This window comes from Heterodontus francisci, chromosome 30, assembly GCF_036365525.1.
Source record: "Heterodontus francisci isolate sHetFra1 chromosome 30, sHetFra1.hap1, whole genome shotgun sequence".
In the NCBI taxonomy this organism is placed as follows: Eukaryota; Metazoa; Chordata; class Chondrichthyes; order Heterodontiformes; family Heterodontidae; genus Heterodontus; species Heterodontus francisci.
Genome location: NC_090400.1, coordinates 56,769,604 through 56,783,751, shown reverse-complemented (window position 1 = coordinate 56,783,751; position 14,148 = coordinate 56,769,604). Strand labels below are relative to the sequence as shown.

General features: G+C 43.9%; 2 protein-coding genes across 3 annotated transcripts in view; one reads left to right on the top strand and one right to left on the bottom strand.

Moving 5' to 3' along the window:
• The window catches only part of brip1 (BRCA1 interacting helicase 1), a 643,193-nt gene that overhangs the window by 65,966 nt on the left and 563,079 nt on the right, over nt 1-14,148 (bottom strand). The window lies entirely within an intron of this gene.
• The window catches only part of tbx4 (T-box transcription factor 4), a 132,775-nt gene that overhangs the window by 78,722 nt on the left and 39,905 nt on the right, over nt 1-14,148 (top strand). Inside the window, exons 3-4 of the mRNA XM_068010737.1 lie at nt 9,446-9,565; nt 10,438-10,585. Coding sequence (XP_067866838.1) covers nt 9,446-9,565; nt 10,438-10,585 — 268 coding nt within the window. The remainder of the gene's footprint in view (nt 1-9,445; nt 9,566-10,437; nt 10,586-14,148) is intronic.

Genomic DNA, 14,148 nt, shown 5'->3' with positions numbered 1-14,148 from the left:
AGCATGTGGCCTATTCTGTTCAAAGTCTGAGTGTGAATTAAATGGGACAGTGAGTGGAGTGTGTGTTGAGCCTAATCAGCTACTCTCATACCTCGCACATCCTCTGCTCCTTAGGACTTGGGAGAAGTATCTTAGGATGCTTTACTACATTAAAGGCAATATATAAATGCAAGTTGTTGTTATAAAAAGCAGAAAATGCTGGAAATACTTAGCAGCATCTGTGGAGAGAAAAACAGAGTTGACATTTCAGGTCTATGCCCTTTCCAGTATCCACAGTATTTTTGCTTTTGTGTTTGTACTTGTTGCTCTGGGCACTGGCACTGTTCAAAAATCAGACTTTGGATTGTAGTGCCAGTGCACAGAACTTTCTACCATCCTGGTAGTCACATTTGTTTTATTCTTTCATGGGATGTGGGTGTCACTGGCCAGGCCAGCATTTATTGCCCAACTCTAATTGCCCTTGAGAAGATGGTCGTGAGCCAGCTTCTTGAACCGCTGCCGTCCATCTGGTGCAGGTACACTCACAGTACTGTTAAGGAGGCAGTTCCAGCATTTTGACCCAGTGACAGTGAAGGAACGGTGATATAGTTCCGTGAGGATATTGTGCGGCTTGGAGGCGAACTTGCAGGTGGTGGTGTTTCCATGTGTCTGTTGCCCTTGTTCCTTCCAGGTAGAAGAGGTTGCGGGTTTGGAAGGTGCTGTCGAAGGAGGCTTGGCGAGTTGCTGCAGTATATCTTGTAGATGGTACACACTGCTGCCACAGTGTGTTGGTGATGGATGCAGTGAAAGTTTAAGGTGGTGGATGGGGTGCTGATCAAGCGGGCTGCTTTTGTCCTGGATGGTGTCAAGATTCCTGAGTGTTGTTGGAGCTGCACCCATCCAAGCAAGTGGAGAGTATTCCATCACACTCCTGACTTGTGCCTTGTAGATGGTGGACAGGCTTTGGGGAGTCAGGAGGTGAGTTACTTTCCACAGGATTCCTAGCCTCTGACCTGCTCTTGTAACCACAGTATTTATGTGGCTGGTCCAGTTCAGTTTCTGGTCAATGGTAACCCCCAGGATGTTGATGATGTGGATTCAGTGGTAATGCTGTTGAATGTCAAGGGGAGATGGTTAGATTCTCTCTCGTTACATTTTCACATGAAACAACAATAGAATTGTTGACTAATGCTAACAATCGATCTCTATCAATTAGTCTACAATGGATCCAGACATGAGGTGAGGAAAACCCCCAGTGGTGGAGAGCTTTGGGAACCATAGGACCAAAGCAACCTGTTCCTCCCAAGCCTGCTACACTCACCACATGTCACTCATATGCTGTATCCCAAAATGTTTCTGAAAGCAATCCCATTTATTTCAGATTTAAATTTTGGAATGTGCCCGGTGGGTGAAGGAGAACCGAGTGTTTGCTGATGGCAAAATCAGCCAGTTTCTGTGCCAGATGGAAGCTCCCTTCATGATTAAGTAGGCAGTGACAGTCAGAACACTGGCATTGACACTGATAGATGGATACAATTTGCAACAATGGTAATGACATTGGCAGGCAGTGACAGTCTGAACATTTGCACCAAACCGGCAGGCAGTGACATTCGGAACACTAGCACTGACATTGGCAGGTGAGGAGACAAGCTGACACTGGTGGCTGTGATACAAGGTGAAACATCAGGCAATGTTTTATCACAAGTGACTTATTTTAACGACGGCACATGGCAAGGGAGCCATCAGGAATGTTGCTGGTGAAGGGGTGAGGAGGGAAGAGGAATAAAAGACAAGCTTAATGTTAAGAAAACATTTAAAAGCAACTTATCTCTGGAGTGCTGTCATACAACAACCTCCCTATCAAAATAATCAACAGTCCTGTGGAATTACATGAAGAAAAAGAAATGAAGGGGGTTTAAAACAACATATAAAACAATATTAATTGAATTCTCCAAGTATAAACTGACACATTTCAATTGCGTCATATTCAGTGACAGGGTCCAGAAAATTCACAGCGGGTCATAGACAGTTAAAAACCCTACAAGGATGTTAATAAAAACAACACAAAATGAAAACCAGAGATCAGCAGGTAAACTGGGCAGCCTGCTCTCCTACTAAAGCTCAAAAAAGCATTTCCACTCTGGAAAAGCTCTGTTACTTTCAGCTACTTTAGCCGACTATAATTCTGCTACTTGAGTTCTGTGTGAACCCACTTAAAAATGTCCAGATATGTCAACAATATGAATTTCACATGCCTCGACTCTTTTTATTGCCATTAAAAAAGCACTTAAAATTTATAAGGCCAGGCTACTTTAGTTGCTAACTTCAGGCATGTGGGCTGAGCAACAAATTATTATCCAGAAGCTACGTGTAATAAATCCCAGTGGGTATGACGCTCCTTCTGGTCATACATCTCATTAATTGCCCCCACTCTCGGCCTCTCTTTCTCTCTTCCTTTCTGTGCTTTCTGTTCCTTGCCTTTTGTTTCAGTGTATATGTTCCTACATCTATTCAAGCCCTTTCTCTTCTTGATTCCTTTAATCCCCCAGCCCTAAATCTGCACAGGCTCAGTGACAAGTTCTTCAGCTTCTGAGTCACTAGGTCATGGGTTCATAAACCTAGGCATAAAACTTGAGTGCATAATCTGGGCTGACGCTCCCAGTGTCAGTACTGAAGGGGTGCTGCACTGTCCGAGGTGCTGTCTTTTGGGTGAAATGTTTCAACCAAGGCCCTGTGTGCCCTCTCAAGTGGGCATAAATGATCCCATGGCACTATTCCAAAGAAGAGCAGAGGAGTTCTTGTTGGTGTCATGGCCAACATTCATCCCTTAACCATCATCATTAAAACAGATTATCTGGTCATTATCACATTGCTGTTTGTGGGATCTTGCTGTGTGCAGATCAGCTGCCGCATTTCCTACATTGCAACAGTGACTACACTTGAAAAGTACTTCATTTGTCATAAAGCAGTTGAGATGTCCTGAGGTTTTGAAAGGTGCTATATAAATGCAAATCTTTCATTCTGTACACAGTTATTGCTGATATTTTTTTGATTCGTTCATGGGATGTGGGCGTCGCTAGCCAGGCCAGCATTTATTGCCCATCCCTAATTGCCCTTGAGAAGGTGGTGGTATGCCACCTTCTTGAACCGCTGCAGTCCGTGTGGGGTAGGTACACCCACAGTGCTGTTAGGAAGGGAGGTCGAGGAGTTTGACCCAGTGACTTGGAGGGGAACTTGCAGGTGGAAGGAGGGAGGAAGTGTTGGGTATTCTAAAAGGCATTAAGGTGGACAAGTCCCCAGGTCCGGATGGGATCTATCCCAGGTTACTGAGGGAAACGAGAGAGGAAATAGCTGGGGCCTTAACAGATATCTTAGCAGCATCCTTAAACACGGGTGAGGTCCCGGAGGACTGGAGAATTGCTAATGTTGTCCCCTTGTTTAAGAAGGGTAGCAGGGAAAATCCAGGTAATTATAGACCGGTGAGCCTTACGTCAGTGGTAGGGAAGCTGCTGGAGAAGATACTGAGGGATAGGATCTATTCCCATTTGGAAGAAAATGGGCTTATCAGTGATAGGCAACATGGTTTTGTGCAGGGAAGGTCATGTCTTACCAACTTAATAGAATTCTTTGAGGAAGTGACAAAGTTGATTGATGAGGGAAGGGCTGTAGATGTCATATACATGGACGTCAGTAAGGCGTTTGATAAGGTTCCCCATGGTAGGCTGATGGAGAAAGTGAAGTTGCATGGGGTCCAGGGTGTACTAGCTACATGGATAAAGAACTGGCTGGGCAACAGGAGACAGAGAGTAGCAGTGGAAGGGAGTTTCTCAAAATGGAGACGTGTGACCAGTGGTGTTCCACAGGGATCCGTGCTGGGACCACTGTTGTTTGTGATATACATCAATGATTTGGAGGAAAGTATAGGTGGTCTGATTAGCAAGTTTGCAGACGACACTAAGATTGGTGGAGTAGCAGATAGTGAAGGAGACTGTCAGAGAATACAGCAGAATATAAATAGATTGGAGAGTTGGGCAGAGAAATGGCAGATGGAGTTCAATCAGGGCAAATGCGAGGTGATGCATTTTGGAAGATCCAATTCAAGAGTGAATTATACAGTAAATGGAAAAGTCCTGGGGAAAATTGATGTACAGAGAGATTTGGGTGTTCAGGTCCATTGTTCCCTGAAGGTGGCAATGCAGGTCAATAGAGTGGTCAAGAAGGCATACGGCATGCTTTCCTTCATCGGACGGGGTATTGAGTACAAGGGTTGGCAGGTCAGTTACAGTTGTATAAGACTTTGGTTCGGCCACATTTGGAATACTGCGTGCAGTTCTGGTCGCCACATTACCAAAAGGATGTAGATGCTTTGGAGAGGGTGCAGAGGAGGTTCACCAGGATGTTGCCTGGTATGGAGGGCGCTAGCTATGAAGAGAGGTTGAGCAGATTAGGATTATTTTCATTAGAAAGACGGAGGTTGAGGGGGGACCTGATTGAGGTGTACAAAATCATGAGAGGTATAGACAGGGTGGATAGCAAGAAGCTTTTTCCCAGAGTGGGGGATTCAATTACTAGGGGTCACGAGTTCAAAGTGAGAAGGGAAAAGTTTAGGGGGGGATATGCGTGGAAAGTTCTTTACGCAGAGGGTGGTGGGTGCCTGGAACGCGTTGCCAGCGGAGGTGGTAGACGCGGGCACGATAGCGTCTTTTAAGATGTATCTAGACAGATACATGAATGGGCAGGAAGCAAAGAGATACAGACTCTTAGAAAATAGGCGACATGTTTAGATAGAGGATCTGGATCGGCGCAGGCTTGGAGGGCCGAAGGGCCTGTTCCTGTGCTGTAATTTTCTTTGTTCTTTGTTCTTTGTTCTTGGTGCTGTTCCCATGCAACTACTGCCCTTGTCCTTCTGGGTGGTAGAGGTCACGGGTTTGGAAGGTGCTGTCGAAGGAGCCTTGGTGCATTGCTGCAGTGCATCTTGTAGATGGTACACACTGCTGCCACTGTGCATCGGTGGTGGAGGGAGTGAATGTTTGTAGATGGGGTGCCAATCAAGCGGGCTGCTTTGTCCTGGATGGTGTTGAGCTTCTTGAATGTTATTGGAGCTACACCCATCCAGGCAAGTGGAGAGTATTTCATCACATTCCTGACTTGTGCCTTGTAGATGGTGGGCAGGCTTTGGGGAGCCAGGAGATGAGTTACTCACCGCAGAATTCCTAGTCTCGTCCTGCTCTTGTAGTCATGGTACTTATATGGCTACTCCAGTTCAGTTTCTGGTCAATGGTAGCCCCCAGGATGTTGATACTGGGGGATTCAGCGATGGTAATGCCATTGACTGTCAAAGGCAGATGGTTAGATTCTCTCTTGTTGGAGATGGTCATTTCCTGGCACTTGTGTGGCGTGAATATTACTTGCCACTTATCAGCCCAAGCCTGGATATTGTCCAGATCTTGCTGCATTTCTACACAGACTGCTACAATATCTGAGGAGTCGCAAATGGTGCTGAACATTGCACAATCATCAGCGAACATCCGACTTCTGACCTTATGATTGAGGGAAGATTGTTGATGAAGCAACTGAAGATGGTTGGGCCTAGGACACTATCCTGAGGAACTCCTGCAGTGATGTCCTGGGGCTGAGATGATTGGCCTCCAACAATCACGACTATCTTCCTTAGTGCTAGGTATGACTCCAACTAGCGGAGAGTTTTCTCCCTGATCCCCATTGACATCAGTTTTGCTCGGGCTCCTTGATGCCATACTCGGTCAAATGCTGCCTTGATGTCAAGGGCAGTCATTCTCACCTCACATCTTGAGTTCAGCTCTTTTGTCCATGTTTGAACCAAGGCTGTAATGAGGTCAGGAGCTGAGTGGCCCTGGTGGAACCCAAACTGAACATCACTGAGCAAGTGCCACTTGATAGCACTGCTTACAACTCCTTCCGTCACTTTACTGATGATCGAGAGTAGACTTGTTAAACTCCAGAAAGCTTGTTATAGAAGGATAATGCTGGAGCCTATATTTACTCAGCTTCACATTTATTGTGCAGAAACAAAGGATTACAAACATGTAGCTCTTCACACAAATCCCCCTCCCAGTCCCAGTGAATGTCTGCTTTAAGTGCTCAACTAAAACCCAATTAACTCCCTTCACTTGCATAAAATCACACAATTAACAGACTGATGGGTGGTAGTTGGCTGGATTGGATTTGTCCTGCTTTTGGTGTACAGGGCATACCTGGGCAACTTTCCACATTGCTGGGTAGATGACAGTGTTGTAGCTTGGCTAGGAGCGCGGCACGTTCTGGAGCACAGGTCTTCAGTACTATTCCCAGAATATTGTCAGGGCTCATAGCCTTTGCAGTATCCAGTGCCTTCAGTCATTTCTTGATATCACATGGAGTGAATCGAATTGGCTGAAGACTGGCATCTGTGATGCTGGGGACTTCAAGAGGAGGCCGAGATGGATCATCAACTCAGCACTTCTAGCTGAAGATTGCTGCAAATGCTTCAGCATTATCTTTTGCACAGAGGTGCTGGGCTCCCCCATCATTTAGGATGGGATATTTGTGGAGCCACCTCCTCCACTTAGTTGTTTAATTGTCCACCACCATTCACAACTAGATGTGGGAGCTTTGATCTGATCCGTTGGTTGTGGGATCGCTTAGCTCTGTCTATCGCATGCTGTTTATGCTGTTTGGCATGCAAGTAGTCCTGGGTTGTAGCTTCACCAGGTTGACACCTCATTTTGAGATATGCCTGGTGCTGCTCCTGGCATGCCCTCCTGCACTCTTCACTGAACCAGGGTTGATCCCTGAGTTTATGGTAATGGTAGAGTGGGGGATATGCCGGGCCATGAGGTTACAGATTGTGGTTGAATACAATTGTGCTGCTGCTGATGGCCCACAGCACCTCATGGATGCCCAGTTTTGCGTTGTTAGATCTGTTTGAAATCTATCGCATTTAGCACGGTGAGAGTGCCACACAACACGATGGAGGGTATGCTCAATTTGAAGATGGGACTTCGTCTCCACAAGGACTGTGCGGTGGTCACTCCTACCAATACTGTCATGGACAGATGCATCTGCGGCAGGCAGGTTGGCGAGGACGAGGTCAAGTATGTTTTTCCCTCTTGTTGATTCCCTCACCACCTGCTGCAGACCCAGTCTAGCAGCTATGTCCTTTAGGAGACAGCCAGTTCAGTCAGTAGTGGTCCTACCGAGCCACTCTTGGTGATGGACATTGAAGTTCCCCACCCAGAGTACATTCTGCATCCTTGCCACCCTCAGTGCTTTCTCCAAGTGGCGTTCAACATGGAGGAGTACTGATTCATCAGCTGAGGAGGGCGGTAAGTGGAGGTAATCAGCAGGAGGTTACCTTGCACATGTTTGACCTGATGCCATGAGACCTCATGGGGTCCAGAGTCGATGTTGAGGACTCTCAGGGCAACTCCCTCCTAACTGTATACCACTGTGCTGCCACCTCTGCTGGGTCTGTCCTATCTTCATCTGGTCAAGAATTGACTTTTTATCAGGTGTGATTTCAGTTTGCGACACCTTACTGAATCAACCATTCTTTGCATGAACCCAGAGAGAAATTAGCTTTTTTGCCATGGAGAAAATCACAGCCAAACCCAAACCCTGTATTCACTGGACAGTCACAAATGTCTATAAGCCATCAAATGTTAGTGAACAATAACCAAGAGCAGGAACCCTGTCACATTTTATCCCTCCTTAGTCCAGGGATCTAATTCTAACTAGAGCACCTCATCTATCGTATGTTCTTTTTCATGAGCCCAGAAATAATTGTGGACAATATTAATGGACAAACACTAACTCAATAGGCTCCACGTGGCATTCTTCTGTCTGCTATTTCAATGCAGGTGTTAACCTGATTATTTTAAATGGGCTAATGGCACTGATGAAGTAGAGGGCAAAGGACTAGTATGTGAACGCATTAAGAGTTTGTCCACTAATATCAACCATATTCATTTACATAGAAAGATAAGAACTGGAGTAGGCCATTCAGCCCCTCAAGCCTATCTGACATTCAGTTAGATCATGGCTGATCTGTACTTTAAGTCCACCTACTCATTTTGGTTCCAGAACCCTTAATATCCTAGTCGAACAAAAATCAGTTTTGAAATTTTCATTTCACCTAGCTTTAACAATTTTTGGCAGGAAAATTCTAGATTTTCCAGATGGCAAATGAAGTTCAACACAGATAAATGTGAGGTAATAATTTCAATAGGAAGACTAGGAAGGTCACATTGTCTGGAAGATGTGAGTCTATGTGGGGAAGAGGAACAAAGGGATCTCGGAGTACAAATACACCAATCACTAACGGGTGCACCACAGATTAGCAAGGCCATAAAAGAGCAAACCAAGCACTCGGCTTTATTTCTAGATGGATAGAATTGAAAAGTAGTGAAGTTATGCTAAACCTATATCGAGCCTTGGTTAGACCACAAAGAACTGCATGCTGTTCTGGTCGTCATATAATAAAAGGAATATAGAGGCACTGAAGAGGATGCAGAGAATATTATCAGAAATGCATGGGTCTACATGTCAGGAAAGGAAGAACAGGTTGGGTTTCTTTTCTCTTGACAAAAGAAGGCTGAGGGGTGACCTAATCAAGGTCCTTAAAATTATGAAAGGTTTTGATAGAGTGGATACAGAGAGAATGTGGAGAAGAGCATAAGTAGAGGCCATCAATATAAGAGAGTCACCAAGAAATTCAATAGGGAATTCAGATGAAACTTCTTTTCCCAAAGAGTGGTGAGAATGTGGAACTTGTTACCACAGGGAGTGGTTGAAGCGAATAGTATAGATGTATTTAAGGGGAAGCTAGATAAGCATATAACTGAAAAGAGAATCAAGGTTACGATGATAGGTTTAGATGAGGAAAGATGGGAGGAGACTTGAGTGGAGCATAAATGCTGGCATGGACTGGTTGGGCCAAATGGCCTGTTTCTGCGCCATATATCCTATGTAATGTAATGTAATCCTTTGTGTGAACAAGTGCTTCCTGACATCACCCCTGAATGGCCAAACTTTTCAGGTTATGCCCCCTTGTTATGGATTCCCCCACCAGAGGAAATAGTTTTTCTCTATCTACCCTGAAAATTCCTTTAATCACCTTAAATTCTAAACTCAATGGAATACAAGCCTAATCTGTGCAAACTGTCTTCATAATTTAACCTCTGTAATTTGTGCTCTGTCCATTTTTTCCTGCTACCAATTGCAAGGCCAGCATTTATTGCCCATCTCTAGAGGTCTTTGAGAAAGTGATGGTGAGCCACCTTCTTGAACCATTGCTGTCTGTGTGGTGAATGCGTTCAGGTAGGAAGCACCAGAAATTTGACACAGCAACGATGAAGGAGCAGCTTTTCTGCAATGGAATACCTGTCTGCAATCGGAATTTGCTGCGTTGGTGTCACTTTGTAACCTGCCTCTTTCTGATTCTCTTTAGGCGGATGTTTCCAAGTTACAAGGTGAAAGTTACAGGGATGAATCCCAAAACAAAGTACATTCTACTGATTGACATTGTGCCTGCAGATGACCATCGTTATAAGTTCTGTGATAACAAGTGGTGAGTGTTTGGAACTTGAAACCTGCCATTGATCAAAGAGGTACCTGGTACAGGGAAGGGAACAGGTTGTTCACACTGGGCCAGGGAGTGGGTGGGCTGTATCAAAAATTACTCCCAGAAATCAGAGAATCTTAAAACACAGAAGGAGGCCATTCAGCCCATGGTGCCTGTGCAAGCTCTCTTACAGAACTATCCAATAAATCCCACTTCTCCATAGCCCTGCAAATTATTCTTTTTCAAAGTAACAATTGAATCTTCTTCCAGAAGCCTTTCAGTCAGTGCATTCCAGATCACAACTCACTACATGAAACAAAATTCTCCTCATCTCCTCACTGGCTTTTTTGTGAATTATCTGAGATCTGTTTCCTCTGGTTACCAACCTTCCTGCCAGTGAAAACAGTTTCTGCCTGTCTACTCTATCAAAATACCTCATCATTTTGAACACCCCTATTAAATCTCCCCTTTATCTTCTTTGCTGTAAGGAGAACGATCCCAGTTTCTTTAGTCTCTCCGCTGAGATGTGGAGCATAACCTTGACTTAACCATTCTGGCAGAAAATGGACCTGATGGCGTCAAATGCCTGTGTTCCAACCCACCTGAGTTTGCTCTAAATAGCGCAGGGTGTGAACAGCTTTTAACTCAATTGGGTCTGTTTCCCACAGAGTGAGTCAGGCTAATATTGGCCCCATGATCTCAGCATCATAGTGACTCAGTACACTGATTGCTGACCTCAAGTAGATGTTTTACTTTGTATATAAGAAATTCTTTTTCTTACAGCTTATGGACCTCCCCTCTTCCACTTTCTGCACACAGCACAATACAACCCGATGGACGCAGCATGACCCATTTAACTGTTCCTCATTTTGTTCCAGGATGGTGGCTGGAAAGGCTGAGCCTGCCATGCCTGGGAGGTTGTATGTACACCCAGATTCGCCAGCAACGGGAGCACACTGGATGAGACAACTCGTCTCTTTTCAGAAGCTGAAGCTGACCAACAATCACCTGGATCCATTTGGACATGTGAGTGAGCAAACAGCCAAAGACACTTAATGCTCACCAATTATTCAATATTGACACCCATGACAGAATGGAGCCTTTGGTTCCCAGCCCAGGGAGACGTGACTGTCAACTCCCGTTTCAGCTGCTCTATGTTGTCGTCTTGCATTCACGGGCAGTTTCCCATATCCTTATCCAGGCTGTGAAGATGTTGATTGGCAAAGCAGCAATCAGTCCATGGGATGGGAGCAGGGCTGAGGGTCAGCTTGTTTCACAGGCTGATTAAGGCAACAATTAAATCATTAACCATAGATGACAGCGGCACTTCTAAAGGAAAGATTTGCATTTATATAGCGCCTTTCAAGACATCAGGACTTCTCAAAAGCTTTACGACCAATTAAGTACTTTTGAAGTGTTTTGTAATGTAGGAAACATGGCAGACAATTTGCGCACAGCAAGATCCCACAAACAGCAATGTGATGATGACCAGATAATCTGTTTTAGTGATGTTGGTTGAGGGATAAATATTGGCCAGGACACTAGGGAAAACTCCCCTGCACTTCTCCAAAATAATGCCTTGGGATCTTTTACATCCACCTGGGAGGGCAGATGGGGGCCTTGGTTTAATGTCTCAAAGAATCCAAAAGATGGCACCTCTGACAGTGCAGTGTTCCCTCACTACTGCACTGGGAGTGTCAGCCTAGAAACTGTGCTCAATCTCTGGAGTGAGACCTTAAACCCATAACCTTCTGAATCAGAGGTGAGTGTCCTACCCACTAAGCCAAGTCTGATGCTCTAGCATGAGATCTCTAATCTACAACAACAACTTGCATTATATAGCACCTTTAATGTTGTAAAATATCACACAGCACTTTATAGGAGTGTTATCAAATAGCATTTCGCATTGAGTCACATAAATAGATATTAGGACAGATGACCAAAAAGTTTGGTTTTTAGGAGTATCTTAAAGGAGGAAAGAGTGGTAAAGAGGTGGAGAGGTTTAGGGAGGGAATTCCAGTGCTTGGGGCCCAGGCAACTGAAGGTACAGCCACCAATGGTGGAGAAATGAAAATCAGGGATGCTCAAGAGGCCAGAATTAGAGAAGGCAGATATCTCAGTGGATTTCAGGACTGGAGAAAATTACAGAGAGAAGGAGACGTGAGGCCACGGAGGGATTCATAAACAAGGATGAGAATTTTCAAATCATGTCATTGTTTAACCAGGAGCCAATGTAGTTCAGAGAGCACAGGAATAATGGGTGAACAGGACTTGGTGTGAGTTTGGACATGGGCAGCAGAGTTGCAGATGACCTTGAGTCTATGGAGGATAAAATGTGGGAGACTGGCCAGGAGTGCGTTGGAATATTCAAGTCTAGTGGAATTATGTTGTATGTTATCTGAATGTGTGAATCAGGCCTCAGCTATAAAGCCTATCACCATAGGTCCTGGCAACACTGATAGTTTTGTGTATCTCTCCAAACTCCACTGTACCAACGCCTTCTGGAATCTCCCTTCTGAATAAACCAAAGATAGCTAACTCATACATAGTCAGCTGTTTCATGTCTGTGGTTCCATCATCTGTCCAGCACTGTGACCTCCTGGTATGTGCATATTTAAAGGATTGTTATTGCAGGTGCATCATGTTATGAAGCTAGTTTTTCATGGCTGCTGACAAAAATAATTTCTCAGAATTGGGTGTTTGTGCAATAACTATTGGGGCAGACAGTGTATCAATATGAATGTAAGCAATAAGTGAATGATCCAAGCAATCTGCAATGCATGAAACTATACTGTGCAATATTAGTGTACAAACCATTTAATGTGTTTAAATGAAATTCCTTCATCTCATATACTAATGATGTTTTGGGCCATTTATTTTAAATTGTTAAAACTTTTGTTAAAATTGCAGCCAAAGAAACTTGAAATGAGTGCCTGAAGTATTTGCACACTGATATTGCACAGTGCCACTTCAAAATGATAGATTTAAAGTGCAATTCTATGATCCTGTGCTTGCAGGGATCATGGATTGGAGATAGGGCTACAAGACTGTAGAAAGAAAGCAGAATTTAAATTCATATGACATAGTTCACAACCTTAGTAAATCATAAAGACCCTTCACAGCCAATGAATTACTTTTGAAGCCCAGGCACAGCTGTTGTGTAGGGAAATGTGTCAGTCATTTTGCATGTAGCAAGATCCCACAAAAAGAAATGAGAGAAATAACAAGTTCATTTGTTTTGGTGATATTGGATAACAATAGCAAGGACACCAGCAGAACTATCTCTGCTCATCTTCCAATCTTTTCGGACTACCCGAACAGACAGAGCTTTGGTATAATGTCTCACCTGAAAGACTGCACTCTTGACAAAATGTACTCCCTCAGTACAGCACTAAAATGTCAGCTTTATTTATGTTCTCAAGACCAAGTGGAACTTGAACCTTCTAACTATGAGGTGAGAGAGCTACCTCTGAGATAAGCTGGTAGCAACCCTGAGACATGGTAACATAGTGGTTATGTTACTGGACTAGTAATCCAGAGTGTTGGACTAATGATCTATGAAACATGAGTTCTAAATCGCACCATAGCAACTGGGGAATTTAAATTCAGTTAATTAAATAAACAAAATTCTCCAATTTCTGCTTCTTGCTAAACTGGGGAATTATTCCATAGTACATCAAAGATTAGTGATGCAAACCAGAACATAAATCAAAATACAGTAATTCTCTTCCCTCTGATTATGTAGGTGAATGGCAAACACAGAGAGGAAATACTTATAACCCATAAAATAAACTTCAACTTTTCATTTTAATTCCAGTCAGCGATACATAAACAGTGATTTAAATTTTAGGATTCAAAATCTAACCTCACTGAATGTCTCGCCTGTGAAATAAAAACTGAATGATGTATCTGCTGCCCACCAAACCATATCTCTACAAACATGCTAACAGAATGCAGTTTGATGTGATAAAATGAGGAAAGAGCAGAGGCAGTGGGATTAATAGCACAGGCACCATCACAGGGCATGAATACCACAATAAAGTCCCAAAACAATATCTCCACACCAGACTGTTCCAACACAAAAGCAAAATACTGCGAATGCTGGAAATTTGAAATAAAAACTATTTCAATGCCCTCCTGGCAGACCTCACATCTTCTACCTCCCGTAAACTTGAACTCATTCAAAACTCTGAGAAATACCAACAGGGTCTGAAGAAGAAAGTAATTGCAGGTTTTAAAAACTACTGTGGTTAATCAACTGTAAAAAATTGGAAAAGAGTTTCACTAAAGAAACTTACTTTTCACTGTGACGTGAGCAAAGAGCAGTCGGACACAAGGGAGCCCTGAAGTGCCTGTTCCATTGTATTTTCTCAAATTTGAGCTCATTAGGTCTTCGGTCTGAAACGCACAAGCTTAACCTTGTTGTCAGAACCACTTGCCCCATTTCCAAATGACAAGAAAGGGATTTGGGACAGAGGAAGACAGCAGAAAGCACTCTGTTGTCCAGGCCAGACCTCATTGTGACAAAGAATAGAGATCAATTCTTTTTTATTAAACACTGCTAACTGGTGTGCGCAGTTAATGGCACT